We start from the raw sequence: 24,224 nt of genomic DNA on the forward strand, positions 1-24,224 counted from the left end.
TGTACAGAAGCTGCCCCTCCACATCCCATCCAGTAAATTTAATTCAAGGCTGAAGCATGTTTACCTTTTCACATAATGTAAGAGGCAAGAGTAAGAAATACTTACTTTTGGGCGAGGAGATGCTCTCAGGCTCTATTCTGAGCCAAAATACTATAAAAGGTGATGGAAAAATACCAGGGGGACACAGGAAGGGGAATTATCTGGAATAGAGGGCTTGAACCTGAGGTATGTCAAGCCCTGAAGGACAAGAACTAAGAACACAGAAGACTGGGAGAGTAACTTTTTTCAGTAACAGCTTAGAATAGTTGCACGTATGAGAAAAGCTCTATCTAGCGCCTCGATCTTGAGACATCATGCATATTCCTGCTGCAAAAATAACTCAGAGTAATCAATTTTTTTTGAAGCAATCATGAGAGTGCTTTTTGGGAAGCAGGCCACTTTTAAAGAAAATGCTTTTTATTAACTAAACATATGCTACTTGAGCGTTTGTAGTATCTTGTATTTGTGTATATTTCAAACAGGGGAGCGGCTGCAAGAAAAAAAGTTACTGTCACAATGGCAAAATAGAGAAACAAGAGGCAAGAAAATAAGTTTACATTATTATGATTACCTTCTGGTCTGCTAAGCACATATCTTCGTTAGGCTTCTTTAGCTCCTTTGCCATTTCTAATTCCAATCTACGCTGTTCCAATTTACGTTCTTTATTTAATCTTTTTTCATCACGTTTCTCTTGCTTTAACCGCTCTTTTTCCTTATGTAGAATTAAAAGGACAGAAAATAAAACCCTCTTATTATACTTACAACGGAATAATCTAAGAATTTGAAAAGCACTACTTACGCAATCTTAATAATTACCACAGCAATTGAGAAACTTGCATTCAAGTAAAGGGAAGGGGAAAACTACAGAAATAGAACAAAACCATCAAATTTGTGAGGAAATCTAAGATTCACTTTTGTTCTCTCCTGTCCACAAGGAAATGGGTATGGAGTGAAAACCTGGTACAGAACTGCCGTACGTGCAAGGCATCTGACTTTCAAGGCCCCCTTACACACCAGTATCATTGATGAGCATCTGCTAAAGCACAGATGACTCAAGAAGCCTGTAGCTGGGAAGGCACCTCTGGACAGCACATGGTTTAAAAATTCCCTTAATACATAAATGGATACGAGTAACTTATAAAACACCATCGATCTTTTCAACACACATGGCTTCTGGCCTTCGATTACCACACACTTAGCATGAATCTGAAAACTGAACAGTCATTAGTATCTTATTCTGTACAACAAGAAAACAGGGACAGTAAGTGAGAAGCCAAGCATCTATTATTTTTCTCCTCCAGCACCCCCCAACGTTGGTGTCAAGAAACAAAACAAGATGAAAAAAATCTAGATGGTTAGATGATCAGCCTCAAAAGCAGCCTGAAATTTTGGAAAGTGACATCAACCCCTTTTTTGTTATCACCTTAATGTTACTGCTTTCAAAAAAGAAAACAAGTTAAATAACTAGATTCATAGATAGATAAAGTAACATGCTTCTACACAAAATGACACACATACACATTTAGGACTGTAGACTTCCCTATCTCTTGGTTCAGAATTTCTGATGCATATTTTTAGTAAAACAAAACGAGAAATGAAGCGTTTATTTTCTATAGCACAGCAGTACTTTCTATTGAAGGAGAAAAAATAAAATTATTAAGGCATAATAATCCTATTTGTGTGGTTTCATCATGGTCCAAATCTAGAATCATCTACAAAATCCGCAAGTTCTAAGAAGCCTGGACGGGAAGAAGATGTGTACTTGTACCCCTGGATAAGTATTGAGGAAAACCGGCTCAGCAAGTATGGCAAGTCAATATGATGAAGTCCTTACTCCTCTTATACACATGAACAACGTCAAGAAGAGAAAATAAAGCTTCCTTTCCAGGAAATACCAAAGACTCTGGAGTGACTATTCCATTATTTGCTTCTTGCGCAGAATCACTGGAGATCGAAGGGACCCTCTTGAGATCATCCAGTCCCATCCCTGTGTGTGTCCTGTCCCTGCTGCTGTCCCCCCCAGCATCAGCTCCAGCAGGCTGCACTTCCACAGTCTGCCTGGGCAATCTGTGCCAGTGTTGCACCATCACCCTCTGAGTAAAAAAGTTCTTCTTACATTTAAACCGAATTTCCTGTATTTCAATTCGTGCCTAATGCTTCTTGTCCTGCCCCACCATGTATACAAATGAAACCACACATACAGGTACATCAAAGAGATTGCTCTTCCACGGATCACTGCAGAATGGAACCATGAAAACGTCAAACTTTGAGAGGTTAATACTCACTTCTGCTTTTTTACGTGCTTCCATGGCTTTCATAAGCATCATATGTTGTCTTCTCCTTTCTCGTTCCTATTGAAGCAGGTAAGATTAGAACAAAACTAATCGACATTTTCAAATCAGTAAAAAAGCTGAGTAACAAATTTAGCATTAATAGACAAGTCACAGTAAATACTAAATATAGGACAAGAATGGCCAAGTCTGTGCATGTTTTAGTTCAGGTTTAGAAAGCAAATACAAGAACAATCAAAAGCAAAAAGGTAAAGCAATGAACATGGAGACAGTGTAAAAAAGAAGCATACAGATTTACTTATGGTCAGTTGTGATGCTCCTTCATAAGCTGGCAGAACAAAAAGCATAATGGTTGGCTGGAACAGGTCAGTTACCTTACATCTGCTATCACGGGACTTGCAATTTACTTCTTCAATAGCCAATTCAGCAGAAATTTTTACTAGTCACTTTCAAACATTTCAAATATTAACATTTTTGTAACCAAGCAATAAATTAATTTGATTCATTTTCTCAGCTCTAGATCCGTTTTAATCAAGCTAGTGGTGGCGTATATACATACGCAATGACGCTTGCATTTACTGATGCCTGTCCCTCAAAAAATTATGTCAGTAACTTCAAATGCATTGAAGAGATGTATTCTAGAGCATCAAGTATCAATTTTTTTTCCTTAAAAGCTGTAGAGTAAATCTTGGCCCCAGTAAAGGCTACGGGAATTTCATCATCTAATTCGGTGAGGCTAGGATTACATTCTAATGTTTCATTGTATAATTATAACATTATGTATTTACCACTGACTGAAAACTTACTCCTCAGTACCTTAAAAACTTAGGAAAGAAATCATCCTGATTTGTGAAATAGGTTAATTCAAATTGTATTTAAAATATCTGGATTCGTTCCCAGTGAACAGGGACAAGGCTTGCAAAAATTATTCAAGTGACTGCCTATTAATTTTGCAATAATTAATCCCTGACTTTATACAGTAGTCCAATTTCTATTCGGACATCAGTAACAAAGATTTCTGGCTTAAAACCTCATTTAATTATTGCCATGTTCAATTTATACACATGTTCGAGACATGTCTTTTTTTTCCCTCAAGAGACAGACAAGCAGATGTATGCAATGCACTGTGCTGTAAAGCCATGCAGCAGTATGTAATATGACAGCAGCCAGTGCTACATTTTATGCATTGCTATGACAACCATATCACAACCAAATCACAATGCGGTGTTAGATGTACAAAAATAAACATACCCATACCATATCTAGTCTATGCCTCTCCAACTCCTGGTAGAAAGAGTTGGCACAACATTATGAAACAGAAATCACAAAGTCATAAAACCACTTTATAATCCCCCAAAAGACCCCAATACCAAAGCAAAGCAACAAATCATAAGGTGAAAGAAAATCTGTGCAGGAATCAAACCCAGAAATTTAAAAGGACGTATTTTGAAGGATCCCCCCGCCCCATATAGCTTAAGTAGTAGTTCACAATTGGCATTCCGTCTGTTTGGTCAACTGAACGTATACCAACCTGGTGTTTCAGAAGAACAGCTTGCTGCCTTCGCATCTCTTTTTCCTTAAACAAAAGAACAAAAATGAATTGAAAAAGTCTATCAAAATTTACTTACAAGTTGCACATTTTTGCCACACTAAAACAGCACATCTCCATTAAATTCTTACTTCCCCACCCCCCTACACTGACCACAGAGAAGCAGACACAGTGTACATGACAGCACGCCTACTGAGTTGCAAGTTTCATGTTAGAACACACTAAGAATGACAAAACAGTAACAGAAGTACATATATAAACTGTATTTTCCAATGTTTTTAAGGAGTTCTGTAGTCTCGTATACTTGTTGAGAAGCAACAAAGTTACTTGATACAGTGTGCTTAAGAGAATATTGTGCTTGTTACTGCACAGAAGTTTTAAGTCATGCAAACCAAGCGTCATGTAAGGAAAACTCATGGAAATGGCACACAAAAAATTACTGTCTCTCTGTATGTTCACATGTGTATGTATGAATGTATGTATGCGTGTTTGTCACACAAACTTCTCTCTGTGTATGCTTCATGTATTTATATAAACATATGTACATGTTATTCATATGCCATCTCTATTTACAGTTTCATTATCAATTAATTTCCTTCCAAATTTACTGCTTTTATACACATCAACATATATTATACACCATAACGTAGTTCTTGTTTTTGGAGCTCCTCTAAACTAACCTTTATTCGTTTTTCGGCCTCCAATAATTTGGCATTTGCTGCTTCTTCCTTCTTTTTCTTTTTTGCCTGTGCATGCAAAACAGGTCACAAAACAGCACCATCACAACGTGAAAATAAACTGACTAAAAATCAGTTTACGTGCCTTTACAAGTTCAAAACATCATTACACATCGTGCACATTGCAACAGATTTCTTCCCCAATGCAGCTTTCATAATCAATCAAGTCACAATTCATTTACTTTTTAAAGTTAAGCCAGAATTTCAAGTCCCACTCAAAATTGCTTCACCTGACTTCTATAATTAAGAAAGTGAGTGTACACAGAAACAGTAAGAAATAAATAGCAAAGAGATCACCATTAATTTTTCCATGAATGGAGACTTGAAAACTAGCAATCTATCTTTGCGAGTATCCTAGCAAGCTAATATATTATACCAGTATATTGTAGCATATATATAAACTTAGTATTTTAAATCCACTGCACTTCAGGCAGAGCAGAGCATGATACTGCTTTAACATCCTATTATTGAAAACTTATTTCCTAACAAAGGAATAGTTATGCTGCTAACTTTAGCAAATACAAAACTAATTGTGTAGAAAGTCAGGAACTCAAGTGAACATTTGCAAGATTTGGGTCACAGTTAATATAGATTTTTTTAAGAACAGTATTTTAAGACACGTTTTTGAACTGGCCTTTGGAAGTCCAGGTTGTTAGAGCCATTATATTTAGTTACATTCCTAAGCGCATGTATGACTATAAAATCACAACATTCTTTAAAATGGCAACACAAAAATTATATTTGAGCAATTATTTTTACCTCTAAAATTTGCTGAGCTCTAAGTTCTTTCTCCATTCTGATTTGCTGGATTCGCTTAATTTTTTCCTACAAGGGGAAGAAAGTTATTTCTTTTTAAAAAACCAATATTGAGAAAGTAAATTTACTTTTACATTTTAAAAAATGACCAAGTTTATACATATATACTTTTTGTTATTGAGTCTCACACCTATTGTAGTCAATTCTTCCCATATAACAATGTAAATTTATAATTTTTACTAGCATTGGAAGACATCTGGCATATCCTTGAAGGAACCAACACTTAGTTATGCACAGGTGCTCATTTTTAAGTTATCATGGTATTTTAGCTTCTTTTAACAGCTTTAAGGGGGACAGATTTATGATAACGCAAATAAGCCAGCAGCATTCAAATTCTAATTAGCAATGGGTGGAGCTATTTAGGAATGAATGGAAATGGGAGCTGTGACATGAAAAACATGTTTTTATGTGATCTCCTTCAATAAGAAATATGGGGTTCTGCCGAAACACTATTTTCTGCCTTGGTTCTAGCAGCCTTATGGTACCGAGGGCAACGTGGAGAACCCGAGTACGGTGAAAGCTCAAGCACATCCTCTGTCCGCCAGTAACAGTCACTGACGTGCACCTGGATAATATATTCACAGTTCAGTACACTTCAGTTTCTCCATGTTTTTAGAGCATTCAGGAAATTGATGATGAGTTTGGATGCCTTAATATGTAGTTTAGGGGACTGAGTTTTATACATACTGAAGAGTAAAATAACAAAAAAAAGTAACCAAAACAGCAGCCACAGGCAGTACAACACATTTCAGCATATTTCATCGTGGCAAGAAGAAAATGATCATGCTAAGCACTCCACAGATGGCTGCTGTGTAACAATATTCTAATTTATTCTTTTTCAGGAATTGGTTCCTGAAATATGAATAAAGTCTTATTACATTGATTTAGAAATGCAATCATTGCAAACTTTGGGATTAGTTCATGTTTCCTGTGCTGTATGGATTTTGTCCATTAAACAGTAATAACCCAAGCTCAAATTAAAAATTTCTTAGCACATTATTTGCGGTTTTATTATCTCAAAAAAGCTGCTTGAGCCACGGTGACTAGGAAGGGACCATATAAAGAGAAGTGTTGCAATACACTCAGCTGGACCTGCTGTAAAGTTTTAACAGTAAAACTTGGACCATGGAAAAGCCCTGCAAGCTGGGAGGCCTAAATCAGAAGCCTGAAATGGAGCTCAATGCTCTTCTCTGCATCAGCAGGTGTTTTTACAACAGTGAGGGTAAAGCCCATCTGCATGGAAGACATTGTTTTCTTGTGAGCTGGTCTGAGACTCTAGGAACATGGACTACTATAAAATTTTTACTTTCTGGAGAACACACAGCGATGTATATACGTCATCAAAAAATAGCAAAACACAACATTAAGCCCCTAAGAAAAGATTATCCATAATATGTAACATAAAACGAGCAGTCACGGAAAAGAAAGACATACAGAGGTTCCTGAAGAATAGAGCTTGAATACAAGAAGACCTCATGAGGTCTTACCAACTTCAGGTAAATCTTACCAGCTCCTTAAAGTGTTTAGAAGTCCAGTGTAAGACTATTTTATCCGGCAAAGTAATTCAGGAGCCTTGTTTATACAGTGTTGAACTTTTTAAACATGCAAAGCTCACAGCATGGATCTTAAGTCTCTATTATCCCCTATTATACTTTACAAACAAAACTGTACAAAAGTTGAGAGCGTGTACCATACTCTCTCAATTTCACAAAGGCTAGAGCTAATACAGAACAAACTTCTCAGTTTCGGGCTAAAGAAATATCTCAGAGAAAAGAAATACCCTACACATTGGAATAATGAAAATTTGATTAGTTTATACATCAAGAAGGAACATGGTGATGATAAACAAGGTCTGGATTTGATGTATTTGCCAATTAAGCAGTTTGTGCTCCCTGTGCACCTAAGAATGCAAGGGCCACTTTATAATCACAGGGTGATGTGAGTTAATCGAAGTCCAGTGCTCTTGGGGCTGGGGGGGGGGGGGGGGGGGGAATGAATGGAAAAGTGTGCGTTATTGGCCTGTCTTTAACAAGTATCAGTTGCTTTCAGAAGTGGAAACTTTGAAGCTGTCGCTATCTACAAAAGCTCAGAATGGTAGAGGTTGGAAAGGACCTCCGGAGGTCACCTTGTCCAACCCCCCACTCAAGAAGGGTCCCCTAGAGCCAGTTACCCAGGACCATGTCAGACAGCTGCTGAGAATTGCTGAGCTGGGAGACTCCACAGCCTCCCTGGGCCACCCCTTCCAGTGCTCAGTCTTAGTCTTAGGTCTTTCCCAACCTAAACGATTCTATCATTATATTATTTCATCCTAATTAATTGATCTCTGAGATAAAAAAAAAAAAAACAAAATAAATCAAATAAAGACATGTTTTGGTTTGCTGATTTCTGAATATTAGATAGGAAGCCTCTATAGAGATCTAAATGCAACTTGGCTGCTTCTGTAAGTAGCTTCATTTGGTAAAGTTTATAAGGATTCACTATTATTGGAAGTATTTGCTGTGACAGTATTTAACAATACTTGTATGTTTAAAAGCACGTATTATTTCACTGGCATACTGAGATACAACCCTTCACATACAACCTAAAACCACGGACAGGCAGCCAGAATGATTGAAGCAGCTAATCACACTATTCCAGTATTTACATAATCAGATAGAACACTGTTTGTTTTCACAGAACCAAATAAAGGAAGACCACATCACTGTACTTTAGTAGCAGGGTTTTTAATTTCTTACCGATATTGGCAAGCAATTACATATGTTGGGTGGCTTAAATCAACAGACAAAATTGGTATATCCTGACAACATGAATAACAACTACAGAGTTTAGAATTCTAAGTAATATACACTGTGTGCTCTTTAAAACTAGATCTAAAACATTCACTTTGTAATCAGCATACTTAGTAATTTACTAAATAATTAAAATACCCCTAGTTCATTCAGTAATTCAAAACATAATTCATAGAGCTTATTTAGCAGTCACAAAGTTTACCTGCTGCTTCATTATCTTTATCTGCTCCTTTTGCTTTCGCTTTTCTTCAGCTGCCATAATAGCTAACAAACACAAGCAAACAAAAAATTAGTATCAGCAGAACATGACAAGAGACAGGTAACTTTTCATTAATACTTTTCAAAATAAAATGCTAGCTTGCACAAACTTTTACACGTAATACTTACCTTGCTGTTTTTTGGCTTCTTTAGCAGCTCGAGCTTGTTCCTGCTTCTGGAGTTTTCTCAGTAGCTTTATTTGTGCTGCTTGCCTAGCTATTTCTGTTACCAAAAGAAAATATTACGTTCATAAAAACAGTTCTGTCCAACGATAAAGATGTAGCTCATATTCCAGACATCTGCTTGAGGTAAAGTCAGAGAAAACAGCAGATTTGTTTTGCATACATTTATCTTGGCAACATTTCACTATCAGCTACCTTTAGTGGTATCGCATTTATCAGTAACTATATGAACAGCGCAAATGAACATGGATACTTTCTACATAAAACAAAGTACAACCTTTGGAGCAAAAAAATCATCTATTAAGTGATAGCATAAGACCAATAATGCTGCTTTATTTAAAAACTGATTTCTGCTTTCTTTTTAAAGTAGAAAACATTTGTTTCAGAGTACTAAATCAACATTTTATTCAGAAAGCATGGAATTACTGTTTTCCCTGTAAGTTACCTCATGTAATTATCTAATCCTTTGTTAACAGTGCTGTAAAAGCACACTCATCTGGGTCACGCTTCTCTTTCCCGTGGCTACCTATAGCCAGCCACTCTTACGCTAATTAGTAACTTCCTGAAGTGTTCTTCTATTTTAAATGAGAATGTGAAATTTGGATGAACTGTGCATGGACACACTGATGTAAGACAGCTATAGGAAGGATTTCTGGAGGTTGAATTCAGCTTGCTATTCACAGGACTGAGGTCCAGGACCTCTTTGACAGCAAAACACTGTCACCTTCCTGGGCAACGACCAAGAACAGGCAGACTTATGGAAAATCCATGTACAGATAAGATGATGCTGCAGATAACAACGGTAGTGTAAATAGGTACACAACAACAGGGAAGCCTTCAGGGTCAAGGGGAAACCATACAGAAGAGTAAAGTGACACCTCAATCGAAACAGAACCAGTAGCTGGAAATTAGAATTTACATTATAGAGGGGAACTTAAACTATGAACTATGGAAAGGCCAACAGATGCAGAGGACTGCTTAGTCTGAACTGACACAGCCCGTGAGGAGGATGTAGTTAATGTTCAGCATGTACCTGATAGGGACAGATGGGAAACAAACACCTATACTGCAAAAAACAGGGATGAAAAATCAGACCACCTGTATTTCTGTTCAACTAGTATGTGCTGTATTGAACAAAATTTAAGGGCTTCTAAATCAAGCCAAGAAGTCTTAAAAGAAATGAGGGAAACTAAAATTCTTGGTATCAAATGATAACCCCGATGTAACAGACACCTCACAGACACAGTAGAACGATGATTAATAATACATGGTGTTGCCAGCTACCAACGTTAAAGGAATACAAGAAAGATATGGACGTGCTGGAACGCGTCCAGAGAAGGGCCACGAGGATGATCAGGGGGCTGGAGCACCTCTCCTGTGAGGACAGACTGAGAGAGTTGGGGTTGTTCAGTTGGAGGAAAAGAAGGCTCCGAGGAGACCTTACAGTGGCCTACCAGTATCTTAAGGGGGCCTCCAAGAAAGCTGGCGAGGGACTCCTTAGGATGTCAGGTAATGGTAGGAGTAGAAGGAATGGATCAAAACTAGAGATGGGTCGATTCAGACCGGACGTTAGGAAGAAGTTCTTCACCATGAGGGTGGTGAGACACTGGAACAGGTTGCCCAGAGAGGTGGTGGAAGCCCCATCCCTGGAAGTTTTTAAGGCCGGGCTGGAGGGGGCTCTGAGCAACCTGGTCTAGTGGGAGGTGACCCTGCCCATGGCATGGGGGGTTGGAACTAGATGGTCTTTAAGGTCCCTTCCAACCCTAACGATTCTATGATTCTATACCAGAATGAGATGTACAGGCAGAAGACCAGCTTTCTATGCAGTCACATAGCATAAAAACAGTAAATGAAGAGACATCTATGTAGTCCGTTTGGTGTGGCCCTAAAAAAAAGCTGTACAAAAGCAGTCTTCAAGCATGCATACTCTTCAAGTGAGCAACCTAGAAGCAGATAAAAAAATGTCTACTTGTCCAGGTAAACACTGAGACGCATTTAAAAAGGTAGTCTATATGCGATTCTTCAGAAAAGGAGGCCATCATAGGAAAATGGTGAGCATGTAAAAAATGTAAAGCTTGTTAAGTAAGAACAGGAAAGCCTATGACTCGCCAACCTTAAAGAGTGAGTTCAAAAGGCTAAAAAAGAATCTGAAGAGCACCTTGAAAGGATGCCTGCGCAGACAGTAAAAGATCCTTACATACATGACAACAGGAAGCCAAAAATGCAATCAGTGGGACCTAACGATGAGCAGGATAGAAAAAAGAGCCTTATGAAAAAAAGGTTACTTAATTCCTTGTGCCAGTCTCTATTGCTGAGGATGTTGGGTATATTGTCCTACTCAGTGCACCGTCTACAGCAGACAGGTCAGAAGAGCTAAATGAATTTGAGGTAATTTTAAAAGAAGTATTACATCAAGAAGGCAAGTCAGATGTTAACAGACACCAGGACGGGACAGAGTAAGCTGAGAAATCTGAAGGAACACTAACATGAACCCAGAGACTTTGTGGTCTGGCTGTTTACCATATTGTTAACAACAGCCACCGAGTCACAGGACTGGCGACTCATCCACAACAAAAGGGCTCTAGCAGAAGTCTTGGAAACTGCAGATCAGTTAGTCTGATTTTCCTTTCCTGTTGAGGTGGTACAGGCTTATTGTATATATTATGTCTTATATATACTAACTGAGTGCATTATAAAACATCATCAGTTTGGACAGTCAGCATGGCTTCTAGGAACGGAAATTCAGCCTAATTTCAAGTCTCAATGAGAGTGTCAGTAACAGGAAGATAAAGAGGATCTAATGGACATAACTTATTCGGAATTTCATAAAGTATTTCACTAGGTTCTAACTCAAATATTATTAATAAAACTAAGCTGTTATGTCATTGAAGGAAAGCTTTGCAGGCTGAAAGTTCTTTAAATGATAGCAGGCAAAGGGCAGAGGTCAGCAGCACCTTTCGTAATGAAGAAGAGTTAGTGGATGGTTTCTTCACAAATTCTTCAATATTAGAACCAGCTCTATTTAATAACTTTTTTCATCAATTAAGCCTGTAAAGGGGACTGCAAAGTTAAATCCCAAAATGGGAAGATGATATTAAGCATTCTGGAAAATCCAAGGCTATGCTGACAGCAAGGAACCCTGGAAGAGCCCTGCAAAACAGTGGGCAAAGGCAGCAGAGGAGCCTCATCATACACCCAGAAAAGAAATACTGAAATTGGAGGACACACAAGAGGATCAAAGGAATGGAACAACTACTTTTTGAGAAAAGACTAAAAATACTTGGGCTTTTCAGTTTGGAGAGAAGACTAAGGACAGAGAGGATCATGGTCTGCAAAATCATCAAGGTGGTGGATAATATATTGGAGAACTGTTTTTCTCCAAACCCTGTATAATGGAACTAGGGAACACCCACTGACAGTAACAGATGATCATTTTTTTAGAATGAAAATGGTCTAGTAGTTAGCAGACTTCTGGAACTTGCTGCCACAGGAGGCTGGTAGAGAGAGCATTGTCAGGAGGTTAAAAAACAAAGAACAGGCTAGTTCATGGGCAACAGTTCCATAAACAGAAAATAAACGGAGCAAGAAAAAACATGCTCTACAACATCACTCATAAAATACCTTGGGATGTCACATACAGGTGCACATACAAGGAAATAAACGGACCAAACAGTGATCAGGTTCCCATGCCTTCTGTGAGCAGCATCTCCTATGGCCACTACTGGCGACAGAACTCAGCACTAGATGAACCCCTGGGCTAAGCCACTGAGACATTTCTTATGTTCTCACGAGGAGAAAAAAGCAGCAAGGTAGATATGAACACACGTAACATCAAATATTATACATTTGAATCTCCTTGCATATATAGACCCCATGTTTTTGTTCATTTTATTAAATGCTACAGTGCATGGTGGGGAAATAGACATGGGAGAGTGCTCTTAAATACTCCCCCCCACCCCTTACAGGGACTAATATAGGGAAAGGGAAGATGCAAAGTGAAGCAAAATGGTTTAGTGACTAGGGCTTATCTTTTCCAATGAGAAGAAAAGACTTCTGGAATCAGTTACCGTGTCTCAACAATAAACACACAGCCTCTCAGTAAATGCTTCGATGCTTTAGCCGTCAACGCTTGTAATTGCCTAATTCTCAGACTGAACAAAAGGTGGAGGTGAACTTAACACACAAGTAAAATATCTGGGACATGCTACAAGACATACCATGTACTAAGGTATTTCTAGAATTGCCTTCTCTCTGTCCAAATCATTACCATTGCATGCTTTAAATATATCTATATGCAACAGTACTCCTTGCAGGCAACAAGGTAAAAAGATGCAAGGCATCGCTCCAAGGCAGATACAAAGGCACATGTACTGTTAGCAAGGACATTATGCAAAATACAAGGCAGCTAAACAAACATGTCCACAGTCAGCACAAGAAAGAACAGTTAAATCTTAAGTTAAAACAAACATCCTGACTCCTGGGCTTTAAGAATTTGTCATAATTGATTAGATGCATTCAGAAAATATGATACAGTTATGGACTAAAGAACTGAAATTCAAAAGTCACGTACCCCATGTTTATTTAAAACCAGGCCCTTGTGCTTTTGATATATAGCAATACTTGATGCCATGAAAGTTCTACTCTCAAGATTGGTACTACTTATTCTAGGAACCTACTCAACATTATGGTCACTTAAATCTTGTCACTATCAGGGGTTTCACAAGAAAAGCATTTTCACTGAACAGCCAAAAGATTCACAGAAATGCAAACTTCAGTAGTTCTCACTTTCAATTTCTTGGTCCACTGTTGTTTGAGCTGATACAGGGGAAAACAGAGATCTGTTAATTTTTGCCTGTTTAAAAAAAATACATCAGTGGTAACCCGATTATTGGACGTCTGCCTTTTTAAATTTTATAAATCTAAATAAAGTAACTATAGAGTAAGCTCTTAGACATGCATTTACACACACACGTCTTCCTTTGAATCATATATGCATTTACTGATCTTGAAAAAGGTTTCAGTAAAAGCACGTGACAAATTTCCAAAATAAGATGCTGTATACTAATATCCTAGTGAAACACATCACTTCTCTTTAGAAAAAACATTAACTCAGTATATACTGATACCCTCCGTTCGTGAAAACAGTAAATACTTCTTACCTTGAGCCTGGAGCTTTCTTAAGAGCTTTGCGTCGGTGTTCGCTAGAAATTCAGTGCTACCAACATTCGGAGGTCGGCCTTTGCGTCGTCTCATTCTCGACTCCTCTCGAGAGTGCTGTCTGTCTGGATTTGGTGGTCGTCCTCTACGCCCTTCCATAGCTCTGATACGGGGAATGACTTCCTCTTCCTTCAGAAGACACCACTGCACACCCTTTTAATTGACACATTTCACAGACAGGTATTACAAACACAGATTAAAAAAAGAAAGAATAAACCTAAGACACTTGAGAACCTTAACCGCAAGAGATACGGGTTGTTCTTTTTTTCCAAGTAAGTGGTTTATATATATATATATATAAAAATATATATATATATATAAAAATATATATATTTATATATTATATATATTTTAAAAAGCGAGAGGTGTGATGTACTGTTTTGGTACTACAACGTTTGATGATGCACAGAAGCTATTTATTGACAGCTTATCACTACGAGCTTTTGTAAATTGTACTGCTATGCAAGACTTTGAAGACTATTCAGTGATATAAACAGTTATTACCAAGCAGGTATGCCACTACTCTGTTATTTTTAATTATTTCTGGCCAAATTGCTTATTGCTCAACCCTTTTAAAAGGCGAAATAGATTCTTCCCAATTACGTAAACTCAAAAATAACTACTCTGCTTTCATATAAGCCGCTGTTCAATATGAATGAAAAAAATGCATCAAGCTACAAGTTATTGTCTTCAAACTGCTAATGTTTACAGAAATTTTGACATACACTACTGTGTTTGCTTGTTATGTATTTTCAAATATTGCTTTCTGTAGTGCTGTAGATCTCCACAACTGAGATGAAAAAACACAGACTCATTTTGACCTTGAAGGTTTTTTTAGTACAATTTAGTTCTCCCCTTATCCACTGCAAAAAAGTTAATTTCGGTGCCAACTTGAAGCAATCAAAAGTTTATAACTTTTAAGAATCCATCTATCTGAACTAAAAGTTATGTTAACTATATTCTCTAACTAAACAAAGCATGCAGCAATCCATTCAACCCTTTCTTTCACTATTACCACTGGGTTTTTTTGTGGAATCTCAAAAACCAATACTGAATTACTTTGTTAATACAAATACCCAAGTTAGTCCTCACACAAAAATGGCTTTACTTCAATTGATAAGAATATAGTTTATTACATCTACTGAGTAGAACTGGAACACAGTCTATCTGATCCTGTGTGACTGACCATGAGTATTTAAAAATTTTAACATCTTTTACCATTTTCCCATTTTTTTGAAAAATGCAGGTGAAAAACATAAACTAAGTTATCCTTCAGGATTATTCCATAATTTGCCTTCAAAAGGTTTGTAAAACATTTTGAAAATGTCTGCTAAAGCAAGAATGAAAGTTGGTAACTTCTAAAACACATTAATTATCTGTTCAGAAAAAATACATTTGTATTACCACAGTTTTCACACTTACACATAAATACTGCAATCAAATTTACTGTACCTTAAATACATTTTAACTTGCTTATTCTGACAATTTATCTTTTAATTCTTTCTGCTCATTCTTCACAATTACAAATGCTTAATATAAGATTCGACAAAAGAAATGGCATTTTGCTAATGACACATTCAGATTCCAAGGAAGCTATCAGTATCTGTGAAGATACCTTTTTCTGAAGTCTGAATCCCTCCCAGTTAAGACCATCCCAAGAGTACATCTCACACTTAGTTAGCAGGCATTTCAAAGGGCTTTGGTATTAGCTATGTTCCTAAAAAAAAACTGTTCAGAATCACGACCATATCACTATGTGTACAATGCACCATCACTAAGAACTTTTTAATCCAAAATAGCTACCTCTACCACTTAAACAGAAGTTAATTCTTTTTCTATCTTTAAAAGTACTACTTAGGGGTACGCTTTCATTTCACCTCCTCCCACCTGACTGACAAACTATCACAGGTTCAGTTTGTTGAGCAACATAAGCTAGATTTAATACTGTACTTATCACCTACACCAACCTTCAACCTGGGATATCTTATCCCATACACTGCAAGCACCAGAGGAAGGGGGCAGGGGGAAGGCAAAATATAATTCAAAGGAAAGAAGGAAAAGCAGCCATATTTTACGAACTACCTTAGATCCTGCCATGGAGATTGCTCGTGCTCTGTATTTGTATTTTCTACGGTTAATGATGCTAATGATAACAAATATGTGGAAAAGAAAGATGGAGGTCTATGAGATCCTTAGTGCCACAGAGACCATGGATATATATCGCATTTCCCTAATTCCTCCCAAAAGAGAAACTACAGGCCATCAAATGAAGCTAGTAAAAGGTTCAATAAGCAGAGAGAGATGGCTTTTCAAGGAATGGGGAGAAGACTGTTTAAAGTCCTGCCAAAGGATGTTGAGGATGTAAGAAGTTTCTACAAGTTTAAGAGAGAACAAGACAAAATAAGCCCAGAACAGATCCATTAAGGCTTAAGCAGGAGTTAACTGACAATCTATATTTTTGTGCTCAGGTATCTTTTAAAATCTGATCCAAAATACAGTTCTATTAAAAGAATGTGTAATATGATATTCTGTGGATTTTCAACATTCTAAAGAAAAAATCATAGAATCATAGGGTTGGAAAGGACCTCTGGAGATCATCTAGTCCAACCCCCTGCCAGAGCAGGGTCACCCAGAGCAGGTGGCACAGGAACGCGTCCAGACGGGTTTGAATGTCTCCAGAGACGGAGACTCCACCACCTCTCTGGGCAGCCTGTGCCAGGGCTCTGCCACCCTCAGGGTAAAGAAGTTCCTCCTCATGTTTAGGTGGAACTTTCTATGCTCAAGTTTGTGCCCATTACCTCTTGTCCTGTCCCTGGGCACCACTGAAAAGATCCTGTCCCCATCCTCCTGACACCCACCCTTTACGTATTTATAGGTGTGGATAAGATCCCCCCTCAATATGGGGGTTGTGCCCCAAACATAGGAAAATCAGAGGCTTCCATAAAATTTAAGTTTCACTACACAAACATTAGAGAGAAAATAGGAATAAGACTGTGAAATGCTGTTTTATTGTTGAAACTAATCAAAATAAGAACGTACTTCCGTTTCTCACCTTCAGGCATCCACCATCGATTGCACTACTGTAATGTAATCAGGACATTTGCCAAAAAGGCACCAGGTAACTATGCATGGAAGCAGAATCAAGCTCAAAGCCTGTTAACAAAACTAATGAATAAAATCATAGGCGCTTTGCAAGAAGCAGACATCCTCATTAATTTCAGTTTAGATTTGTGAGAAAACGCTAACAACAAAGCTTTCTAAATTCCATTGCAGAATTCAGAATAGGACAAACATTTTAAATTCCAGTTTTTAGAAAATGAAGCAAATAATTACTTCTACATTACAAACATGTATGACAGCTGATTTTACCATTGGCTGTTCTGTATGGTATTTCTATTGCGTCTATAATAAACATGTTAGACTTCTAAATACTTATTCACAGAATAAGTCTTTTAGGTATACAACAGTACCCTTAAGAACTGGCTTAAAAGAGGTAGACTTCATGCCTTATAAAGATACACTGTATTTTTTCTGAGGCAGCAACATAATCAGATACTCTGAGAAAGACTAATAAAAGACTTAAGAGATGGGAAAAAGTACTTTAAGCTCTTCCCTCCTTTCCTGTTCCTGAATTCAGGTGCCTTCCTATGCAAGCATTCAGACTCATTGGAAAAAAACCAACAACGTCATTATTTTCTCAGCTTTACACAAAATCTTATTGGTGAAAAAAGTGCATGCCACGTTTACCATGATTTAACGATTACTCCCAAAGAGCTATATCCCCGTTAAAAAGTCTGTATTTTGCCCTTACTGATATTTCATCTTCAGCTGAAATGGAAGTGAATGGAGCTGCATGAAGAATCAAGTTTTCTCCAACTCCATAATGACCCTGCAAAGGGAAGGGCGGAAGGAGCTGGGGCTGCTCAGCCCGGAGGGGAGAAGGCTCTGGGGGATCTCCCCAATGTGTATAAACACCTGGAGGGAGGGTGCCACGGGAGGGAGCCAGGCTCTTCTCAGAGGTGCCCCGTGACAGGACAAGAGGCCAAGGGCACACACTGGAATGTAGTAGGTTTCCCCTGAACATCAGGGAAATACCGCGTCACTGTGGCGGTGGCTGAGCACTGGAAGGGGTGGCCCAGGGAGGCTGTGGAGTCTCCCACCTCAGCAATTCTCAGCAGCTGTCTGACATGGTCCTGGGTAACTGGCTCTAGGGGACCCTTCTTGAGCAGGGGGGTTGGACAAGGTGACCTCCGGAGGTTCTTTCCAACCTCTACCATCTGTGATGGATACTGTTGCTGTTATATATTAATCAAAGCCAGCAAGATACAAACTTAGGGCACAGCTCAGATTCACACCACAACACTCTTCCACCTACTACTGGCCGCAGTACTCCCACCCTTATTACTCAAACTCATAAGGACCCGCCCCATGCCCTCTCCATCAACCCAATTCACACATTCATGCTGATCTTTCTAGGCCACAGCAGTTTAAAGGTTCTGTCACTGAATTTCCACATTTGCCAGACTTCAAACATTCCTCTAACCCCTGTTTCATGGCCCATTTCTGCAAGATATGCTCCTCTGTTACAGCAGTTAATCACCGCTTTGCATAACCCGTAGTATCTGGTTGCTTGGGTACGGCAGAAACACAGGTGCTATCAGAAGCAGGTAATACACGTATTTTGACTTGCTATAGGTAATTTTTCAGTAGAACTGGTTTAGCCCTTAGATAATTTTCTTCGCTTCTTGCTGCATCTTTGAGTTTTGTGAAACTTACCCAGTCATTTTGGATACATGCTGCATGTCTCAAAAGATGACAGAAATAAATAACAAAGAAAGGAAAGAGAAACAAAGAAACGCTATACAGAATAATCGAAATTACAGCAAAAGCAGAAATAAAATTCCTGGAATTACTTCCAGACATCCATGAAGATATAATTATCATATATTGTTTTGAAGCTTGACAAATCAAAAAATTTCAGTAAAAAGGGTGCAAATTCTCTTCACGATGCATCACTTATCACATACTGCTTTACTAAGTGTAATTATCAGCCTGAATGTAGCTCTACTGCCTAGATCATAATCTTCTCATTCAAAATCTCATATGTAAAACGTGAATACATTTTAGCACATCTGAAACAAATGCCCTCGGTCTCCTTCCCCCCTTTTTTTTAATCAAGAAAACTTTTGTCTAACCACGTCTCAAAGGAACCTACCACAGACAATACAAGTAGAAACTACAGTGAGATGTACAGCAATTCAATATTGATACTGCCAACCTTGCCTACAGAAACCTGTCCTTCCTGATGCCTTGATTCTGAAGTTTTCTAGTATCAAAGAAGGGCAAAATCTGCAAATCATCTCATGAATTAAAGGGAGAAGAAAGAGGTAACTAGAGAAGAGAACAAGACTGATGAAGTAACATGGGCAACAGACACAAAAAAGGTAACAGAGTAAGAAGAGAGCAAATACCCTGACATTACATTACGTTCACAGTATAAGGAATTCTTTCAGTCAAATATAAAGGAGTTCACAGCTACATGAATTTGTCACTGTTGTTATATGAAGGCCAAACATGAAGAGGGTTTAGCAATGTTTCATCCTGTAAGCCAGGAATCAGGAAGCACCACGTAGAAGTAGCTGCTTACTATGAACTCCATCGTTATTGTTTTTAAATTTATACTATGTAAATGTTATGTATTTCTACAGGGTTCGCAAGGACCTACGGCTTAACTAGAGCCCGAATTCAAGATTGCTGACAGCGTAATGTCTGTCCACATTCCTGTAGTAACATATTCAGAATATTTCTCTTTTACAGAAGCAAATATGTTCATTGACAGAAGTCCAAAAACTTCTATGCACATCCTGAAGAAATGGCAACATGACCAAAACACAGTAACAGTGTGGCACAAACATAATATTAATTTCTTTAAGATTCTAATTTTATTTATCCTTGTGTGGTTTATCTACACAAAGTCTAAAAGTTCTACCTCTATAAAGTATAACTAGCACAACCCAGCGTTTCTCTCTGTAAAAATCCCGTGTTTCAGGAAGGTCACATGGTATTCTCGATACGGGAAACACTTGTATTTAAACATGTCTTTTATATATATTACGCACATGAACACACAAAAAGAGTGATTTAAGGCATACACATAAATTACTATCAACATTAGGTTTATATAGTAAAGGAAGAAATAGAGTTTTAGTCAGAAACATCTGAACACTGACTAAGATAAAATATGTAGCTCAGAGTTCTTTCGTAGTGGACAAGTCCAGGCTCAGAGCAGATCACAAGGCATGCCCAACGCCTGCCGCCTCCTAAGGATATCGCCGAGGGGAGCCGTTTTCAGCACTGCCCAGGATCAAGCTCTCGTCATCTCAATGTAACTACTATTAAGAAATATGCACAATTTTTAGAAAGAATTATCTAAAAACAGGCAACGCTTCAGATTGTAGCAAAAATTACTTCACCTAAATTTAAGTTAATGTTCCTCGGATCAAAGACTTTACTTTTTAAAAAGCAGATACCTGCGGTCCATCTCTGGCTTCATAGAAGTCACCCACTCCTATTTTTGCACTGAAGCTGAAATTGTCCCTTGAGATATCCATTATTCCATTTCTGCTGAGATACTGAAAAAATCACATATTTTTCCACTTCAGCTTGTAAATAATTACAACCCAGCTTTGATGTACAGCTAACTTTGTGAGTGTAATGTTTTGCATATTCTATCAAAGGGATATGCATTTATAGGAGATCAAATCAGTAACTTACTGAGATACATTACGCCTCACATCACAGGATATTTTGAAATAAGCATCTTTATTGGAGGGAAAAAAATGGCATTTTTTAATTGCAAGCATGCTTAATAGCATTAGAACACAGAAGTTAAAAAGCGGAATGTACCTTTACTACTTCCGGATACTGTCTCAGCTTCTTTCCACAAGGTGCAAAATATGCTACTTCTCCTTGAAGACGACCACCGAAGTTTCTGATTCGGGTTTCTCTCTGCCAGCTACAGTAATAATGAAATAGTTGCATGCAACAATACACTTTTTAAAAAATGAGTAATTAATGTAAATTTAAGATTTTTACATAAAAAGGCACATATCTAAAATGTGACAAGAGTATCATAAATCAAATAGACAAAACCAGAAGTTGTTATTATGTAGACCGTCCAAACTCTAACTATATATGGATTTATTTCGATCAAGCTACTTGCATCTTACCAGATTTTAAATGGCTCAGAACTATATTTCAGGGAGTTATTTGGAGCCTATAATGGCTCAGATCTAACCATCAGAATTAATTTCCAGGGGCAAAACTGCGAAATGACAGGTCATGTTTGCAAAAAGAGACAATTTGATGAACAAAAATTAACACATGAAATATGCTGACACTTTTAAAGAGATCCACAGTCACTGGGAGTTGAAAATTGAAGTTGTTCAAGCCCTTTCCTTATTATTTTGCCTTAAATTTTTTTTAAACTGCCATTTCTTTACCAACTGACTTTTGAAGGTATTATCTTCCTTTAAGGAATATCAGGTATACGCATAACTTACCCGTATTCGAGAGGAACACGCAGCTCCCGTTCATCTGTTACTCTTCGTCTTTTTGAAATACCTAAGACAGAATTTCTGATTAACACCTAAGAGAATTTACAAAATGAAAACACGTTCCTAAAATACACCTTTTATCCTTATATCCCCAAACTACAAGATAAATCATTTTTACATTCTAGCCATTATATACCTCAAGTACAAAGAAAATTAATGTAACTATTCTCCCTTTGAAATATATTATCCTCTGAGTTTCCTTTAACCTCTTCTTCTAAAATTTTAAACAGAAGAAAACCTAATTTTGCCATACAGAACTGCTTGCCTTGTTTGGCTCTCTTAGATATAGCTAAAATAATTCCCTGCACACCTGTTTTTCTATAGTAGACCACATTTAAATTTTTTCAGTACAGAAGATGAAAATGAAAACACTCTTTACTTTAAAAATCCATACATTACGATAGGCTCAGTCTTCAAATAGCACTGTGTATAGATTGCGGTCAACTGCCAAACGCAAAAAGTTTTTGGGACTATTCCAGCTTTTCAAAGTTCAAACACATGTTGTGCTTGGTGCTGGTCAAGAGACTGAATCAATAATATGATAGAGACAATTGCCAAACATGGGGCTTTATGGAGTGCCAAAGGCTGGTGCTTTTCTCGCCTTTGAGAGAACTGTAGGACACAAACAATGTACACAGACAAACTTTTGGAAGATGCACTTCTCAAAAAGGTAGTTTGGACCTTGTGTAACGAAGGTGACACATCTCTCCTCTGTGGAAGTGGACACGAGGGAGCATCATTATCAGAGTGAACCCTTGGAACTTGCTCCAACCCTGACAGCAAGGGAGGGCATCATGTGGGGCGATGGTGCAGGTCCCACACTGAGACGCCTGCGCAACCGTCAAGGGACTGCCCAGAGTCCTCGTCAGAGAGCACGGAGCAACTGCCTGTGCCTGGATGCCAGACTCCTCGGACACATCGCAGCCTTGAGCCAACGTGACTGACTGTTACGTTACTTCTAACAGTCACAGCGGAGGGAGGGCGACTGCCTGCCCAAACACCAGTGAACTGAAAAAGTGAGTTGTTCAAGGAAAAACAGATACAGAGAAGAGACACGAGACCTATTCACTGACTGACCAGCTTTAGGTGAAATGGACACAAAAATATTAAATTGTATTATGGTGATTCTTATCAGGAAAGAGTACTACAGCTAAAACAAGGACACAAAATTAATTTATTCTATCTCCCTCCTCTGTAAACCGGACCAAAAAAAAAAAAATCACTATCAGCCTTTTCAAAGCACCATAAATCAACACTGATTCCTGAGCAAAAAAATTATCTTTGTATTTTTACAATCTGGTTTAGTCCTAAGGCATGGGAAATCTTTTACGAACTGTGCAAACAACAGGTCTGTTTCTGGGAAAAATATGAAGTAGATCACATTACACAGCTTCAAAGTTAATGCCCCTGACGACTTGGAATGAAATTCCTATTCCACTGAATCCCAATGTAACAGTTTACAAGCAGATGTCCCCATTTAAAATCTACTTACTTGTATATTAATTAAATATCAAGTTTCTGATCGAAGTAGTAAATATGCAATTTCATTGAATTTTTACCATGCAAGTTGTGAAATGTGACTTTCAAAAATGCATTCTTTTCTGTTGCAGTAGCAGTTACTAACACAAATTAGTCACCAAATGAAGGATTATAAACAGCATGTAACATCAGGGAAATAACTGTACTCTTCATGAACCTTTTAAAAATAATTGCACATAATCTATAATGTCCACTGAGAATTTTGAAAGAATAATGAATAAAATTGTATTGTAACTAAATACAGTTATTAAATTTGTTACGGAAGAGGCAGAAATATAAGATTCAGAATGAAAACTATAACGCACAGAAATTAGAAATAAATAAGAATAACTAGTTTTGCATAAATTGATAAATACAGATACTAAACAATGAAGAGTTTTAATGTAATAAATATCAACTCTGGCTATTTCATGCTACCTTCTCTCAAACAATTATATGAGCTAAAGGGTCCTTGACTAAGTGTAACGTTCAGGTCTTGAGAACTTGCAATTCTGCTGACTGATTCTACTGCCTGTTGCAAACACCCATGACAAGATCACAGCACCACAGAATCACCCAGGCTAGACTCAGAAGACCATCTGGTCCAGCCTTTCATGGAAAGGGAGCCTGGATGAGGTTACCCAGCCCCCTGTGCAACTGCATCTTGAACACCTCCCGAGTCGGGGACCCACCACACCCCTGGGAAGGTTGTGGCAGTGAATGATTGCGCTTACTGTAAAAAATTTCCTTCTTATGTTGATATCTCTCTTGATACCAGTGCCTAAACTGGTATAACTCTACTGAAAGTATAACGACTTTTACAGCACATGCCACTTAGATGTTATATCGTAGTATAACAAAAAACATCCAGATACCACAGTGTGTACTTGGTGTAAGAGCAGATGGTGCTGTCCCAAGAAAAACCGCGGGCTGAGACTCGGGACATAAGGCAGCTGGCGCAGAGCTTGGGGTCTTGGCTGCTTGGAGATTAAGAGGTGTGGAGTGAGCTGCGTGACCAATGGAAGAGCTCTTCACAGAGGAGGAACTTTTATTCAGTTTCAGTGGAGTTTTTTCTCCCTCGGTGTCTGTATCCGATTCATCTTGATCTTTGTCATCCTCATCATCTTCATCCTCAGACCCTTCTGTATCTGACTCAGAATTACTGTCAGACTCTGTTTAAAAAAGTGTGGCAAAAGGTATGTTATGACTTGA

At 38.0% G+C, this 24,224-nt stretch overlaps 1 protein-coding gene across 21 annotated transcripts in view; it reads right to left on the minus strand.

The window, feature by feature from the left end:
* The window catches only part of BAZ2B (bromodomain adjacent to zinc finger domain 2B), a 150,979-nt gene that overhangs the window by 25,077 nt on the left and 101,678 nt on the right, over nucleotides 1–24,224 (minus strand). For 8 of the 21 annotated variants that reach the window (XM_074596138.1, XM_074596137.1, XM_074596132.1 and 5 more), the window contains 13 exons: nucleotides 23,888–24,184; nucleotides 21,441–21,501; nucleotides 20,785–20,893; nucleotides 20,409–20,510; nucleotides 13,821–14,031; nucleotides 8,609–8,701; nucleotides 8,424–8,485; nucleotides 5,376–5,441; nucleotides 4,560–4,625; nucleotides 3,862–3,906; nucleotides 3,582–3,614; nucleotides 2,325–2,390; nucleotides 611–751 (listed from right to left, as the gene is read on the minus strand). In XM_074596138.1, coding sequence (XP_074452239.1) covers nucleotides 611–751; nucleotides 2,325–2,390; nucleotides 3,582–3,614; nucleotides 3,862–3,906; nucleotides 4,560–4,625; nucleotides 5,376–5,441; nucleotides 8,424–8,485; nucleotides 8,609–8,701; nucleotides 13,821–14,031; nucleotides 20,409–20,510; nucleotides 20,785–20,893; nucleotides 21,441–21,501; nucleotides 23,888–24,184 — 1,352 coding nt within the window. The remainder of the gene's footprint in view (nucleotides 1–610; nucleotides 752–2,324; nucleotides 2,391–3,581; nucleotides 3,615–3,861; nucleotides 3,907–4,559; nucleotides 4,626–5,375; nucleotides 5,442–8,423; nucleotides 8,486–8,608; nucleotides 8,702–13,820; nucleotides 14,032–20,408; nucleotides 20,511–20,784; nucleotides 20,894–21,440; nucleotides 21,502–23,887; nucleotides 24,185–24,224) is intronic. The other 13 variants (XM_074596123.1, XM_074596139.1, XM_074596125.1 and 10 more) reach the window with 5 other exon arrangements.

The sequence above is a fragment of the Larus michahellis genome, chromosome 7 (assembly GCF_964199755.1).
Source record: "Larus michahellis chromosome 7, bLarMic1.1, whole genome shotgun sequence".
Taxonomy (NCBI): domain Eukaryota; kingdom Metazoa; phylum Chordata; class Aves; order Charadriiformes; family Laridae; genus Larus; species Larus michahellis.